Source organism: Loxodonta africana, chromosome 2 (genome assembly GCF_030014295.1).
Source record: "Loxodonta africana isolate mLoxAfr1 chromosome 2, mLoxAfr1.hap2, whole genome shotgun sequence".
Taxonomy (NCBI): domain Eukaryota; kingdom Metazoa; phylum Chordata; class Mammalia; order Proboscidea; family Elephantidae; genus Loxodonta; species Loxodonta africana.
In genome coordinates, this window is record NC_087343.1 from 82750017 (window position 1) to 82768084 (window position 18068).

The 18068-nt window shown below is 34.6% G+C and overlaps 1 protein-coding gene across 3 annotated transcripts in view; it reads right to left on the reverse strand.

The window, feature by feature from the left end:
- AP3B1 (adaptor related protein complex 3 subunit beta 1) overlaps window positions 1-18068 on the reverse strand; it is a 278558-nt gene that overhangs the window by 99679 nt on the left and 160811 nt on the right. For all 3 annotated transcript variants that reach the window (XM_003408109.4, XM_064273483.1, XM_064273482.1), the window contains 3 exons: window positions 8928-9114; window positions 7830-7960; window positions 392-500 (listed from right to left, as the gene is read on the reverse strand). In XM_003408109.4, coding sequence (XP_003408157.2) covers window positions 392-500; window positions 7830-7960; window positions 8928-9114 — 427 coding nt within the window. The remainder of the gene's footprint in view (window positions 1-391; window positions 501-7829; window positions 7961-8927; window positions 9115-18068) is intronic.

An 18068-nucleotide genomic window follows, 5' to 3' on the forward strand; every position in this document is an offset into this window, starting at 1 on the left:
TCATGGAGAAATGGATGAATATAAAATGGAAAAAAAAAGTTACTTTTAAAGACCCCACTAAAAGCTTATCATGTGCAAAACCATGTTTTTCAATACTGTAATGTTTATAACAGGCAGTGGTGGAACAGAATTCAGAAAAACACAGGTTCCTATTTCGGCTCTACCACTTACTAGCTATGTGTCCAGGGGACAATGTCAAATGGGAAGGGATTAGAAATTACCTTGAATACTAAAAAGTGGTATGTACATGAAAGGAATTATTATAATAATATAAACTTCATTTAAAAGCACTTGTTGGATACGATGGACTAGACTTCTGTTTTTCTGGAGGTGTACATGTAAGCCACAGTATAATACATAATTATGTATTTCCATAAATTAGAAAACCCACCACTGTCACTGTTGCTGTCAGAAGAGCTACCTTCCTCCTCAGACTCGGAATAAAATTTTTTACTTGGAGTCTCTTTCTTTGTTTTTCCTGCTGGTGTCCATTCTTTGGCCTGTATATAAAAATAAAAGTAAAAATACAAATTATAAATATCTTCTCATTAAGGGATTCAGACTTTGGGCAAATTTCATCATTCAGAATACAACTATGAATATGATTAATGTAATAGATGTCAATAAATTGTATACCTGAAAAATGTTGAATTGGCAAATGTTACGTTATCTATATATTTTTTACAACAACGACAAAGAATAAAACGATTGAATCTAGAAAAAAGTAAAGCTCCTGGCATGAAGGCTGATTTACTTTATTCCTAAATAGAGGAACACAAATTCTCACTCAGAGCCTATTATGCTAAAACAACAACCTTACTTATATGTAATTCTTAAAAAGACTTGGGTTTGTTGGTTAACAGTAAATTTAAACTAAAGTAATACAGCCTAGAAGAGGGGTGGGGTTATTACAGATAGAACTAATAATGGCAACGAGGTCCAAAAGAAAAAGAAAAAAATTGATGTAGGTGACAAATAGTCCTGATGGCGCAGTGGTTAAGTGCTTGGCTGCTAACTGAAATGTTGGCAGTTCGAACCCAAAAGCCACTCCATGGCAGAAAGATGTGGCAGTCTGCTTCCATAAAGATGACAGCCTTGGAAACCCTATGGGGCTATTCTGCTCTGTCCTATGGGGTTGCTATGAGTTGGGATCAACTTAACAGCTACAGGCAGGCAGGCGATAAGCAGCACTAAACATCTCAACAAGCAAAACCCTGGGCTCATCCTTGACTTCTCTCTCATATCCTACAAATCTAATCCATCGAGAAATCATTTAGCTACTGTGGTTGTTAAGGTTGTGTGCCAACTTGGCTGGGCCATGATTCTCAATGGTTTGGCAGTTATGATGTAGCATGGCATCTGTATAATGATGTAATTGCCTCCGTGCTGAGACCGGATATAAGGTGATCACCTCAGTGACACAATCTGCTGTGAGTAGCCGAGTTCAAAGGGAGTTTCCTTGGGGGTGTGGTCTGCATCCAATATATGTGCACTTTCTGGGAAAGCTCACTAGCTTTTGCTCTGCTCCGGATCCTGCATTTGGCTTATCGGCATCTGACCTTCAGCCCTTGGGACTTGGGCCAGCAGCCTCCCATCTTACCTGCCGATCTTAGATTTTTCAGCCTTCGCACCCATGGACCAGCAGCCTGCCATCTGACCTGTGGATCTTGGGCTCATCAGGCCTGCAGCTATGTGAGTCAGGAGAAGCCTCCAGCCTGACATTTGACCCATGGACTTGGGACTTCCTGGCCCAAGTTTACGTATATATATACACACACACACATATATACATATATATATATATATATATATAAATCCATTGTCTTCGAGTTGATTCCAACTCACAGCAACCCTACAGGACAGAGTAGAACTGCCCCCATAGAGTTTCCAAGGAGCACCTGGTGGATTCAAACTGTTGACCTTTTGGTTAGCAGCCATAGAACTTAACCAGTATGCCACCAGGGTTTCCATGTATATATACACACATATTCATATATATACATATATACACATACATACATATGTGAAGCATATATATATATATATATATATATATGTATGTATGCTACACTAGTTTTCTTTAGAGAACACAGCCTAAGACATTTGGTACCAGGAGTGGGGTGACCCAAACCTTCATTCATGGAGGGTCTGCGCCTTCAGCAGTTGTGTCAGAATTGGGTTGCTATGGTTTTCCATTGAGTTTAATTACAGGGCATGGTAGTACTAAGTGATGTACTAAGGCATCTTCTGCATTCTAGAGATACTCTTCTTTTACCTCCATTATGTAACATCAACCTGATTTCCTCTTGGTAATCAGGGTCAATCATACCAGCCAATACGGTAACTCCCTTCTTTGCCTGTAGATCCAGAGGCATAAGGAGCCCGAAGAGGCCAGGTGGCATTTTTAACTTCCAGTTCAAAGGAATCAGTGATGTGTCTCCAAATGGGAACATTCCTCCCTTTGGAATTAAGACCTCTAGACCAGCAGAGCATAACATCACAGGAACAGGAAACACAACTTTCGCTAGTAGATCACTAGGGGTAATAGTGAGTGGTGCCACTCCCATTTCCACCCCTTGATTCCTTGACCCATGAATCTTGGCTACAGGAGAAGTGGTACCATATAATGGATGCTGGTTTACAGCATATACAGCCTCCTGGAGAACGTCGCCCCAACCCTGTGAGATACTGCCATCTAGCTGGCACCATAGCTGTGTCTTTAGAAGGCCATTCCATTGTTCCATAAAGTCAGCTGCTTCAGGATGATGGGGAACATGGTAAGACCAGTGAATTCCATACGCATGGGCCCACTGCCGTACTTCACCTAATTGTGGTTCTTTGCCTAAGACAGCCACCTTGGTTCTTTATCACCTTGGTCCGAGCATTCAACTCTCTCTCCTGGATTATTGCAACGATCTCCTAACTGGATGCCTTCCTTCTATGCCCAAGTTACTTGAGTAACACAGCAGCCGGAATGACACCTTTAAAATCTAAGTCAGATCAAACTCTTCTTCTGTTTGAAACCCTGCAGTTGGTGTCCATTTCATTCAGAGAAAAAGCCAAAGTCCTTACAACAATCTGCATGACCCTACATGACCAGGACTCCTCTGACCACTTCTGCTGCTCTCTCTCTTGCCCCCTCTGCTCCAGCCACTCTTTAAACTTCCTCCAACACCCTAGGCATGCCCCCGCCCCCGCTTTAGGGCCTTCCCCCTAGTTGTTCCCACCTGAAATGCCCTTTCTCCAAATAAACGTGTGGCTCTCTCTCTCACTTCCTTCAAGTCTCTGCACAAATCTCACCTCAGGGAGAACCACTCTAATTTAAAATTCTAACCTCCCACTTCAGAAGCCTGACACTTCTTACTTTGCTCTACCCTTTATTTTCTCCCTCACAGCACTTATTACTTTCTAACATACTATAAAATTTATTTATATGTTTTTACTCTTGGTCTACCCCTGCTAGAATGTAAACTTCTGAAGAGCTGGGATTTTCGAATATTTTGTGCACTGATCTAGCCCAAGTGTATCTGGCATAAGTATTTGTTGTATGAACAGACTCTTAAAGTGTAGTAAGGCAAGATAAAGTCTATTAAGTGTACTAAAGCAAAATAAAATAAATTATTTTCATAATTATGACCCTGATTAACAGAGAAAAAAATATATCATGTTTGTTACACTATTTTTAAAAAGCAGAGAAATGTTCATTTTTTAAAAGGTCAAAAATGATTGTTAGTTGCCGTCGAGTCAATTCTGACTCATGGTGACCCGCCGTGTGTGAAGAGTAGAACTGCTCCACAGGGTTTACAAGGTTGTGACCTTTTGCAAGCAGATCACCAGGGCTTTCTTCCAAGGTACCTCTGGATGGGTTTGAACCACCAATTTTTCGGCTAGTAGTTAAGCACTCGACCATCCGCACCACCCAGAGATTCCGCAAAAATGATTAAGACTCATTTATTTGATACACTTTTGTGGTTTTTTTCCTATCTGCCAGTCTCTGCTAGAGTACGTATTTTGTTTTAAAGGAATTTATAGCTTGAGATAGAGGCTCTTATTCAAAAATGGTTCTCAACACTGGATGCACATTAGAATCACCTGAGGACTTTTTTTCTTTAAATACTAATATAAACAATGAAAAAACTAATGCCTAAGGTTCCCCTCCTTATATTCTGATTTAATTGTTCTGGTGTATGCCTGACAATAGGTTTTGTTTTGCTTAAATATCTCCATTCATTCGAATGTGCAGCTAGAGTTGAGAACCACTGATCTAGAGGGCTTAAGGGCTTAAAGTACGTTGCTTAAAGAGATAAGGTTCAGTAACCTGGAAAATTACCATCTGGAAAATGATAGAAAAATGAGTAAAACTTATTTGAATATATTTGAATAAGATACTTTAATAAGATCAGCAGTACTGCGTTCTTCTTACATATATCTAAAATGCTCCTGACTAGAATATAAAGATGTAATATATAAACAAAGTTCTCCTATATTTAATAAATACTAAAGTTTGTATTTTTCTTAAATCCAAATATTTTTTTCTGAAGTCTGCTGAAGTTTATAGGCTCAGTTTATGGAAAAAATTCACTTAATAATTTGACTATAGCTTTTTGGATAAAACAAAATCAAACTAGGAAAAACTGGGCTTCTGTCCTCAAAGGAGCACATTTCCTTAACATGCCTATAAACTACATACTCATGGAATTTCAGGTTTTAAAGGGTGAAAGACTAAACAATAAAAATATTTTTATTTTTGTTATGCGTCTTTATGATTGTGATAATTATGTCATTCTAATAAAAACAGTAACAGGGAAAAAAGAAAAAATTTTTGAAAATTCTTAAGAGGGACAGAATATCAGTAGTAAATGTGTTTATAAAGCAAAACACCTCTGAAATGAAAGGGGCAGTCTTTTTGTAATGGAGGGAAAGTTTTTTCCAGAAATTAACCAAAAGAATTCTAAAGGATCTTCAAAACTTACCATAATATCTAAATATAATTATATATTATATCTGATATCCGAGTAATGGTGGTGTGTAATTCAAAGTGACTTCTAGTGTCAATCTGACTAGGTTCCCTGTTGTTCTGATTAAAATGCCAGATTATCTAAACCTAGACTGTTTTTCTTACCAAGTTATATTTCATAGTAACATGATCACTTTATAATAAAACTAGAATAACAGTGTTTTATGTGCATGAAATACATTGATGTGATTTTGGAGAGGAGATGAGGTAGAGTGAGAGGCAAGAAAGACTATACGAACACTCCATTCTGCACTGTTGCAGCTGCAGTGAAAAATAAAACTATGTACATTATTTTTACATGTAATTGTGTGCCTTTCATAGTACAATTTTAAGCCAATATGTCTCAGAGACTAATAGATTGAGGCTGTTTTCTCTACGGCATCAACGGATAGTGACAGTTCTCTTGAACTGGTTTCCATCAGTTATAATTATTCTCCATAATAGGTTAGCAATTATTAATTTCAGGAAAGTCGTCAACAAAATGAAAAAGAAATCAGTTTGATTCTGTTAAACTGGACAGGTGAAATGAACATAAGAAAATAGGTTATTTAAGTACTGTCCCTATAAGGTAGTTAATGCTTAGAAGAGCACATGAAAATGGAAGAGGCCAGCCAACCAACCAATCTATCAGCCAATATAAGGATACTGCTGAGACCAAATTAAATCTCATAGCATTGCTATCAATTTCTCAGAAGATAAACCTTTTTTTTTTTGGTGAGGTGGGCTGGCAAGGAGAAGGGGTGGGGTGGAGGTGGGAGGAGGATAAAAGGATGTTGTTCTACTGGGGCCAAAACACTATGTACTGAATAATGATAAAGGACAAAATCATAAAAAACAGCAAAAAGACATAGTAAGAAATTAAGGGGGAGAGTATATTTGTGGAAAGAATCACTACAAAGCACATTGCTCTTTGTATTCCAGTACCCTGACTAAAAGTTGCACAAATACATCAATCTTTTTGAAAAGGACCTTGAGAGAAAATCAATAAATTTAGCTGTAACGAAGAACAAGCATGTAATTAGTTTTAATAGCTGATTGAAAACTCATGAAATGCCCAAAGTATGTCTAATACTAGTCACCCTTACTAATTTCATAACCATGAATATGTTAAAAGAACTGCTAATTTTGAGGTAAAGTCTTCCTAAGAGTATTTTACATTTAAATAGAATTTTAACATCTAGTTGCACAAAGCTTTTACAAATTTCTTGGCCATCTCTAGATAATTTGTCACAACATGAAAATGATAGTGCCGTATTAAGAACGGCACAATGTGTATAGAAGCTGAAGCTTCCTCTTCTCATGTGACATAATAAAATTTTGTAGTTAAAAGCATGAACGCTGGACTCAGACAGACTCAGGGTTGAATTCCAGGTCTATGAGTAGCTATGTGAACTTCGACAATTAAGTTCTCTGAGCTTCAGTTTTCTCATTGGAAAAATAAGAAAAATAACCATCAATTATGATCATTATGAGGTTTAAACAACATAATGTATAAAACACTATCATAATACATTGCCATACAAAAATTCTTCTATTTAAAGTAATAAAGATTTTCTTTCATTGTATATGGATAAGTTAAGAGGCAAGGAGGTTAACTGACTTTCCCATAAGAATTGGTAAAGATGCTCTGGTTACCTCAATCCTAGTTCAAAATATCTTTTCTACCAGAAAAGTATCTGGAATATAGCACCTAATTGTTCTTTTTTATTAACCATATTTTTATGCAGATAATGTGCGGTTTCTACATTTGTTTGCCAACCTCATCCTCCCACTATGAGGTATTTTCATAAGTGTGCTATGCTAATTTTTTTCCACAGCAACATGTAGAAAAAAACTGGCATACCAGCGATTATGAAAATACCTCACAGGGAGGGTGCTGTCTGCAAAAAAAACGTAAAAGGTGTGTGTTATTTTTGTAAAAATATGGTAATTTTACTTAAAAAAATAATTAGATATATTTTACATAATCAATCTCTAAAGACAATCAGAAGGGCCCTCTCCTAATTTTGTTTATACCAAAACCGTTGCCATTGATTCTGACTCATAGAGACCCTACAGGACAGAGTAGAACTACCCCATAGCATTTCCAAGCAGTGGAGGGTGGATTTGAACTGTTGACCTTTTTGGCCAGCAGCCGAGCTCTTAACCACTGTGCCACCAGAGCTGATAATATTAGGGCAGAATGTTAATTCTTTCATCCTAATAAAAAAAAAAAAATTTTTTTTTAGTTAATGGCTAGCATTTTTTAAAGGTGTAGGAAAATATTTGTGTAGAAAGTTTTTTTTTTTTTTTAATGTAAAGGCAACATATTATTCATTTTAATCATGACCTTGTCTAAGGACATTTTTGGTACACAATGCTCTCTATTTATGTTCAGGCTTAAAACAGGTTCATCAGAAAAACACTTTGTATGGTTTTTGTGGAAGAGAACAGCAAAAATTATTTAGAAAAATATTGACGGGAAGCTTACAAATCTCTAAACAAAAGTAGGAAAAGCTCAATCCAATGAAACTAAATACCTCAGAAACTGAATCTACTCAGCTACAAACGCAATACCACAAATGTGGGTGGCACTGACGCAGAGAATTCAATTCTCCATTTCCCTGAAGAAAAGGAACAGTACATGTACAATGACACAGGAACACTACAATATTTAGTTCTCACAGAGGCAAGATATATCTAACATATTACATTTAGACATACCAGAACAATTTTCAATTTTCAACTCCCCAAAATGCTTTTATATAAAACAATAGTTATCTTAGAATCTCCCACTGCTTGAACAAAATTAATTTCAGAAAGGTCAACTCACCAACTCTATTACTTCCACATTTCGAACTGATGGGTCGGGCGCCACCTCTGGCCAATTAGATAACTCCAGGTACCCAGTAGCTTTAGTGTTGAGAGTATGAGATAGGGTGCCAAGCTGGAAATGATCCCTATCTATTAAAAATAGAAGAAAACATAAAATAAACAATACGAGCTGCATATAACATAGAACAATCCTAATCAGAACTCAAGGTAATTGGCATATTACCTCAAATGTCAAGGAATAAATATAAACTAGGAAGCTCTTCATAGGTCAGAAAACTGATTTCAGTCCATAGATTACAATAATCTCCCCCATAATGGTCAATAAAAAAGCTAATCAGTCAGTGTGTTTAGAGGTGTTGCTCTGAAATGTAGCTTCTCTAAAAATTACTTTACTGTGAATATTAAGAATGACAGCACAGTTAAACAATCCATATACATGTCTTGGCACAAACACATCCAGAATTTTAATAGTTTTTCTACTAAAGCAAACTGCTTTTTTCTTTTTTTGACTTTATAACAGTTAAATAAGAAACAATATGAAAACCTGTGTATATAATCATTTGATTCTAACTAGAATGGCCACTTGTTAAAATGATAAAACATTTAATTACTTCTTTTAAAAAGCTGTGAAAAACAAGTCATTTTTCCCTCTTTGAAAAGCAATTGTAAACATAAAAGGAAACTTTTATGAATAATTCCTCCTAGAAATGTTTGTTAGTATACACAGAATATTTAATTAATAACAATTCAATATCTTAAAAAAATAACGCTATCTATTTAAAATAGAAATGAAGTCAATCACTACAAGAAGAATGTGGCTTTTATCTATTGTTCAGTTAAACTCTTTAGTAAGAATACGAATAAAATCAGAAGGCCTGAAATTATTTAGGTAAATAATGTCTACAAAAATGTAAGCTTAAACTAAAACTTGCTCTAGTGAAAACAGATAAACAGGCAGAAAGCACATTGTTCTTACATAGATACGTTAATCATTTATATTTTCTCAGAGATAAATTTTACACACATCAGAACTGGGGCATACTGCTATAATTTTTTAGATAACATATATTTTGCAGTTATATTCGGACAATAATACCTTTAAAAGGTGACTCAAGCAGTGGTGCAGGTTTTTGTGCCAGGAATATTTTTTTGGCATATTTACTTAAAGCTCCACTCCTCTCATTCGGAACAATAAGCTGCCTAATAAATCTTGTACGGTCTCTGATGTCGTAGTTTTGATCATACTTGCCGAGATTTAATATGTACTGGGTAAGCAATTTTGTCTGTTGGAAAAAACAGAACAAGATGAGAATACAGTTATTTATGATTATTGATAACTCTGGATAAACATATTTAAAGAGGTAATAAAAATGAATGGTTATGTCAAACAAATGTTGTTCCGTAGGGAATATGCATTCCTAACGCTGTAAATGGAATTCTGAAGCCAAAGCACGTGTCCTCTTCTGTATTGGGGAGGTGAATGCTGAGTACTGAGAAGCAGCCATGTGCTAGATTATTAAACTGCTGAAGTGGAAAGAAAGGCATCATTAAAAAAATAATCATATATGGCAAACCCGCTGAAGGGTCTACGTGAGAATAATGAATGTGGAAATACAACTAAAAACATGGCACTCAAAACTTAATCGGAAAAATATGCAGGACATCAAAACATCAGAGAGTATTAGGGGGCTGGCAAACTGCTTCTCCTGAGGTGTGCTTTATGAAGAGATACTGTCCCTGGCATAAGCAGTGTCTGCACTCTGACTGCACTCAGTTACTTTACCCTGAATTATGACCCATTAAAGCAGACACATGAATCACTGAACTGGATTACTGCAAATTATTTGCAGTGCATTTAGCTGTTACTTTTTCATAAAAGCAAGCTGCTGATGCCCTCTAAAAACTAGGATAAAAGACTTCTTCCATTTTTTCTCCCATGCTGCTTAGAGCCTCCAGTAATATTGGTCATTTATTTATTTATGTAAGGAAACAACATATTATAACAGCTTTTACACCATAATAAGATTTCCTAATTCAATTTTTGAATATACTACATTAATATATATTGAGATAATTTTAATAATAATTAAACCAAAATTGAAATGTTAACAAAATAGTAGGTTTATATCTTAAACTACAGTTATGTTATTGAAAGAGCATAGTTTTAATTTAGAGGGCTACAGATATATACAATTGTAACTATAAGTTAAGTAGGATTCATAATACATGGGAAAAATAAACTGAGGAATAGTAAATCATTTACATTAGGACATTTTATAGACATTAGAAAAGAATGAAAATGAATTCAAGTCAGGCAGCGCTAAAGACACTTTTAGAACAATAAGTCAAAGTAGAGGAATGGTGTGGTAAACTCTTTTAAAATAATAATTGGTTAAGATAATTGATTTGGAGAGAAAGCAACCTGCTTTCAGTAGCATGGTATTTAAAAACATTAACCTAGTTTTATTAGAGTTATATAAAATCAAGTGAAAATGTTAATAGAGCTGTTCTGGATTTGATTACCAACAAATGTTATTCACTAATTGACAGACCAACTACAGATAAGAAAAATTCTATGATTCATTTTTTAAAGAAAATTAGCAAAATATTCACTAAATGAAGAACAAACTAAGGCCAGCTTAAAGGGAAGTGTGACACACTGGACTGTGTCATTAATTTACTGGGGAAACTTGGGAAACACACTTAACCATTAGCTTTCTCAAATGAAGAATGAGAATTTACAACTAGGCTAACTCTAATGTCTGTTTGACTGTTGTAATTTAGAATCTTTAACTAAAATAAATCAGAAAAAACCTGTTTCTTCACTGCAATTTTTTTTTTTTTTTTGAGTCTAAAGGAATAAAACAGGTTGGTTGTATTTCATATCCTCAAAATTAATTTTTAGGAAATTAACCTATTTCAATATACTAACAGACACTGTTAAAAGTCAGGTAAGGTATTTTAAGTAAATAAAAGTATGTAATTTCAAAATATGTATTTATTTACTGTCAAATGGGTTTTATTATATTGTCAGACTTATAAAACAGCTCTATTAAAAAGGTATTTCCAAAATAAAATTCTTTCTGAAAAATAAAAACACATCCATGTACAATGATGCATTAAAAATATACGCAAAATAATTATTCTTAGTACAATTCACATACTTGAATCAGTTTCTTAGGTATTATCTATCTCTAATACCAAGGCACTGATATTTCTCTGAAGAATGTATTTTTATATGGTCTTACTTTGTTTAAGCTTTTTAAAAAATTGCCTGTAATCTTTTTCATAATTGAATTTTGTGATTAATAATTGTGAAATTGTCTCCAATTTACTCTTTTCTATAAATCATAATTGGAGCCCTGGTGGTGCAGTGGTTAAGACTTGGCTGCTAACCAAAAGGTCAGCAGTTCAAATCCATCAGCTATCCCTTGGGAACCCTATCGAGCAGTTCTACTCTGTCCTACAGTGTCTCTATGAGTTGGAATCAACTTGACAGCAACAGATTTGGCTTTATGGTTAGAGACCATAATATTTTTAATGGAGAAAATACCATCTTTATAGTACTGACCAATGTGGTATGCTCAGAGAAAACAAAGAATATTCTCAATTCTATTTTTTATGTTGAAATTTGTAAATAGAGTAAAACCTGCAAAAGCCGGAACCTGTGTAAGGTGGAAACTGATCAGAGAAGGAAAACTCAAATATTTTCCACTAAAATGAGCAACAGAAAAGTGGTAAGACTTGCGAGACCCAGAAAAACAAGGCAGTCCTGTCGAATTCTGGCTCTTACAGGCTTCATTGTACTTCAATCCCAAATATTTAACTTCTCCCCTGCCATTCAGAGAAACTTTTTTCAATTAGTATTCCTATAGGGCAAACTTGTCAAAAAAATTGTCTCTATTTTACTTCTTTTGAATATTTCACCAAATTTAAAATAAAATTAGTTACTGTAAAATCAACTGCCTTTTCAATTTCATTTCATTCTAATACAAAATATAAACTTATCTAATTAAAAAAGGAAACTCCATCAACAGTTCTCACAATAGTTGAAATACTGAAAATTACAGAACTTCCAAATTAAATCCTGAGCTCTCACTGTTTAACTTGTTCAATTCTTCCCTTGCTTTTATAGGAATTAATTTCAGTGTCTTGTTTGTAAGATATGTTCTCAAAAATCACTGCTGCAAGTAGACACTTTATTCTATTTGGTGATCACTTTAAAGATTTCCAAATGATTTTGAAATCAAAATCTAACCAATATTCAGAAAACTTGCTTGTCAATCCTTCCCCCATACACACAAAAGCCAGTGTAGGAGACTTAGGTTAATTTACAAAGCACTTCTTCACAAAAGCACATTTCTAAAATCCAAATCATAACATGCAGCAAGGAGACTGCATACATCAGCCTAAAGTATTTTTATTCAACATCAGCTTCATCTCAAAAATGTTCCTGTTCAGTTATCCTGTATATACAAATTTTGACCATTGCAGTGTTATTAGAATTGGTGGAACAAGCAAAGCTTGCTTGCATGTACCGCAACCAATTCCCCAAACACTTCTGCTCCATAGTTTTCTTAATTTAATAAGAACATAGATTTTACCATGACAATGTCCTCTCAGTAAAACCAAATTATTTTATCTTCAATGGTGAGCTTTTTAATTTACAGTTTACAACTGCATTTACCGTATTTTTGACAAAATAAACTCCCAAAAGCTTTTCTTTGATTTCATTTACAGCACTGACAGAATAAATGTACAAAAGCTTTGAGTGATAAAAGTTAAACTATTACTGGAATTAACGGATTTTCTTTGTGAAAACCAGCATCATTTAACTCCTTTTTCTGCTAATGCAGGCGACACTATTAAAAGCTATTTCTTCATTTTCCATACATGCAAAAGAAAACTTAGAATTAAAAATGAACAAAAATTTAAGAGAAAAGTTACTCTAAACGAGGCTGTGTTTCAGTTACATAAACACCTTCTGCACCTGTGTATTTAGTCATCTTGAACACAATCTTCTTAAAATAATCCCTAACTTTTAAATAGTTGCTGATTCTTTTTTTAGCATATTTCTTGTTTCTTCTACCTGTTCACAGTCAGTGGTATCATTACAGCTCTCATACTGGGTGGTCGATGTGGCTGACACACATTTCGTCAGTGTCAAAACTAAAACAGAAATTCAGTACTTAATTCTTCACTAAATATACACTTTCATTTAAAAAAATTCATAGCTGCTCAATTTATAACAAAATAAAAAATAACTTTCAAATAATAAAGTAAATAGGTTTAGATTTACTATAAAATAAATGACAAAACTATGTAGCAAGAGTGTTCTGACCACTTTCTACAAAGATCTGTATGTAGCAGGACTGCTCAGCGTCTCCTGCCCATATTTCACCTGCAAACAACCTGGAAGTTCCCATAGTTTCCTCTAACTCCAACCACCAACAGCCTGGAGCTTCACGGGTTTCACAGGCTGCAGCACAACTTGATGCTACATCAAGTTGCTGGCAAATGAAGCATTGTTAAACACTTACCTCACCACCACTGGAAAAGAGAAGGACTTAAGCTTTCCCTACCTGCCTTGTCAAAGCACATTTCATTTTATCAGCACTCACCCTGTATGCTGTTCTGAAAGGGAGGAGTTAGTTATGTTGCATCTAGAAAGGGTTGAAAAAAAGAAAGACATAGTCTTTCAGATTTAAATGTTTTATGTATTGAAATGAAATCTGTTCACTATACTGTGTTTTATAAGCCACTAGACAAAACCACAAACCACAGCAGAAGCCAAAAATACCAAGTGAAGGTCTACAAGCCTATTCTGTCTTCTTTTAGTGTAGCCATTCATAACAGTACTTCATTAAAAATAAAAAATTTGGGACAAATCCAAAACTGCACAGGACACTGAGATAATAGGTGTAAATTTTATCTGTTCTGGACAACAGATATGAAGGAAGCAGACAATGGTTAAATAAACAATCATGGCATTTTAATACGACCAAAAGCATTTCAATTCAAAACCAGATGTGACATTAAATAGTACTTTTTAATTTGTTTTATTCATAAAATTGTAAAAGACAAGCAAACAGAATATAATGTATTCTCATGAACAGGAATACTCAGTATTATATGGCTATTTATTAAATTTTGATTTCAGATTAATTTTGCTGCTTAGAATTAGAGAACCATTACTGGTACCAACTATTTACATCAGTTACATTCTCTTCAGATTGACTCTAAGTCACTGTGCAATAGGAGGGATGAATTAGGGAGAATGTATATAAAAATTAAAGAATTATTTAAAAGAACTTCCTAAAATATAGACATCACAGTTTAACCTAAATACTCTGACAAGTAATAAACTAGTAAATAATCATCCAACAACAGCTTTCTTGAAATATTTCATAAGTCAACACAAAATAAGGTGTCTTAAAACACCATATTTCACACAAATAATGCGCACCTTCTACATCTGTCAACTGCATCCTCCCCCCGCAAAGTATTTTCCTAAGCATGCTATGCTAATTTTGTTACAGCAACATGTAAAAAAAAAAATCAGCATAATGGCACTTATGAAAATACCTCATGTGAGAGAACACAGATGGCAAACAAATGTACTATGTGCACATTTTTATGTAAAAATACAGTAGTCCTAAAGTAGCTTAGAAAAAGAGATACTATTAATTTGAGAAATACAAAAATTCAGCATTTAGCATAGTAAAGATGAATACTAATTCCATGTAGTTATTATTTTTAAAAGGAAGATACTGGCAAATGTGCTTAGTAAATGAAGGAAAGCTACACAGAAGCAAACCTAAGGAGTAGTCTTGTTCCATCGAATCCACTTCATCATTTCATGACTAAACAGGATACTTTGTGACTTAGAAGAAATTTCCTAACGGTATCGACATTTTGTGAATTAAATTTTTCTGTAAATTCTTCCTTTACATGCTATATTTACTTGTGTTTTTCAATGCCAAGAAAATATCCATGAAAAAGTAGCGGAGATATATCAGTGCATGGCACCTGAGTCTCCTTTTGCTAAGTCCTTTGTTAAAAGGACTGTGGAGAGCGGAGATTTCTCCAAAGATCTGAATCACAGAGATGCAAGAGAGAATGTGTTTTTAACTTCAGCAGGGATCATAAAAGCATTAGTGTGATTTATAAAATTTCTCATTAAGAATCAAAAAGTACTTAGTATTTCCAAATACACTTCCATCTGAAAGAGGCCAGAGTTAGAAAAACTCAGCTTACTGAGGTTCACCTAAAGAGTCTTAAACATAATACAACAGTTAAAAAAAAGATATGAAGTAGCCTCAAATCACAATACCAAAAAGGGAAAATATTAAAATGTTAAGAAAGAATATATAATATTCAAAATAGACTAGATGTTGACTTATTTTTCAATTCTAGAACTTCCATACGATTCTTTTTAATAGTTATTTCTATTTCTCTGCTGAGATTTTTATCTTTTCATTCAATGTAAGTACATGTTCCTTTCTATCACTGACTATAGTTATATTAGCGGCTTTAAAACGTCTGCATGCAAATTCCAACATCTGGGTCATCTCAGGGTTGGTTTCTACTTGTTTTTTATCCCTTGAAAATGAATCACATTTTCCTGATCTTCTTATATCGAGTAATTCTGGATTGTATCTTGGACATTATTACTGATATTTTGTGGAGGCTCTGAACATGGTAATAATCTTGGAATGAGTACTGACTGTTTGCTTGTTTTCGCAGTCAATTAACTTGGCTGTATGCAAAGTGAAAACTGCCTCGAGTGTAGCTCAAATATCAGTTCAGTTCTTTTATTCTTAGATGTGCTGCTTTAAATCTATCCTGACTATGTATGGTACAAGGGTCAGCCAGAGACTTGGAAGAGTTATTCACACACACATTTTGAGGCTCTCCCATGCTGGCTCTCTCTTTTCTAGGATTTTCTCTTAACTTTTCAGTAGTTGTAGTTTCCTTAACTTTGCCCTCTATGACTTCAGTCCAGGATTTCAGCTTTCCTTTCGGAATTTTAGCCTCTCTGTGTAGTGCTTTTGTGTAGTGCCAAATGTGGCCTGTCCTCAAGATAAACACTATAAAATGGGGACTCTCACCCTGTGCCACACCCTTCTTCCAAGTGTCAACTCCCCTCCAGAATCTTCCTGCTTTTATTTACCCTTAACCCTTTGGGCAGTTTTGTTGTTATTGTTGTATGTGTGTGTTTACTTTTTTTGCATTTTACTCAAAGTTTATACTTATGGCGTGTTTGGTCCAGTTGCAGTTTACTCAATCACACTGAAAGTAGACTACTGACTAATTTTTAAATTCTCCTATACAAAGTAAAACATTTTGAGGGAGTAAAGAAGTTTATCATTCAATTATTCTTTAAGCAAGCAAATAAATACAATGTCCCAAATCCTATAAATATTAACTTAGATATTCTCTAGAACCAAACAATTCCATAAAATGCTAAAAACATTCACTAAGGTACCTAGACCATGGAGGTTTCAGTTATACAAATAAATATCAGGACTTTATGGCAAACCAGCCCCTGGATACCGTGTCTGTCGTCTCTCAAGTTCAGTTTCTAAAATAAATAAAATACGTAAATATAGAAAATAACTCTTTACATTAGGCCAAAGCGATCATTTTAGTCTCTGTCTAACACCCAGTGGGCTATGAATCATACAACAAAAAAACCACAAAGTTGATGGTGCTTAAAATAATTCTTTAATGCTAACTCTCATTTATTAATCCTCACAAACTATTTTCTTGAGAAATGAGAAGTAGTGGAGAGCAAAGTCTAATCCTATAGGGCACGCCTTCATTCATTTTTATATTCTGTCATTTAAATACAATGAGCTAACACCTAAAATCTGTGACATTAAAAAAAATAATCACTGTGTTTTTACCAACTGGTGGTAAAGTCTATTTTGTTTATCTAGAGGTATCATTCTAAAGTGTGTAGTAGAACATTTCAGAAGCTGATCTTCAAAATTTCTATTAATAATACAGCTGAAGAAAAAATATCTCAGTGCAAATTATGCTGTCTTCAAATTCATTGAATAAAGAAATATGGAACACACCTATTATAATTTCTGAACAAAGGATACTACATTTCATTATTGGTTATTTACAGCTATAAAGAGAGCCAAAGACAGAACCTTCACTTAGTTTTGTAAAACATAATTCTCAGTCTTAATTAGCATACCAGTTTTATATTACTTCTTTTATAATAATCTATTTTTTTTTTTTTTTTATAGGCTAGGTACATTTAGAGTAACCAAACCAGACAGAAAGTCGTATTGTTGTTGCTGTTGTGTGCTGTCAAGTTGATTCTGACTCACAGTGGCCCTACAGGACTGAGGAGAACTGTCCCATGAGGTTTCCTAGGCTGTAATCTTTACGGGAGCAGATCTCCTGTGGAGCAGCTGGTGGGTTCAGACCTCAGACCTCTCAGTTAGCAGCCAAGCACTTAACAGAAAGTCATAACAATCATAATATTCTAGGTATTATATTGACTTTCACAGCACCACATAGTTTTAATGATTCCAGAGAGCTTTAGGTTAAAAATAGCACCTTTATCAATAAATTAGAAACTCAACAGAAAACATAGGTTTCTTTTCTTCTCTTACTCAAGTTTTCTAAAAGTAACTCATACCATGAAGAGATCTAAAAGACACTTAAAAATTAATAACTAGTTCCCTTCAAAGACAACTTAAAATGTAAAGATAAAAACTAAATCATGGAAATATGATCTTGTACATAGATCCGCGAAAGCTACAATAAATAAAAATACAACTCATATCACAATTAGGGATGAAGGCAATCCCAAAGTACACAGATATGAATTTGAGAAGTCTACCTGCAGACACTGAATGGCAAATATCAGCTTACTAGAGAATGAGTGTAACCTATTGGCAGGCAGAAAGGGAGACACAGAGACAAGCACACAAATATAGAAGAGAGATACAAACAGATGGGAGAACAAGTAGGGGATGACAGACAGATAGACATTAGACAGGGGTGGGGCAGTGAAAGGATGCGGTATCAGAGAGACACATAGGCAAAGTTTTGAGGAAGGAAGACAAAGAGAGTGACAGAGAGAGGAAAAAAGAGGGAGAAAATGACAGAGGCAAAGTGAGAGTCAAAGAGAAAGGGAATATTAGAGACAGGCCACGGAGCATAAAACCTACTATGAGGCCTAGCTACAAATAAGCAAGAGTCCTTTTTCAGTCCC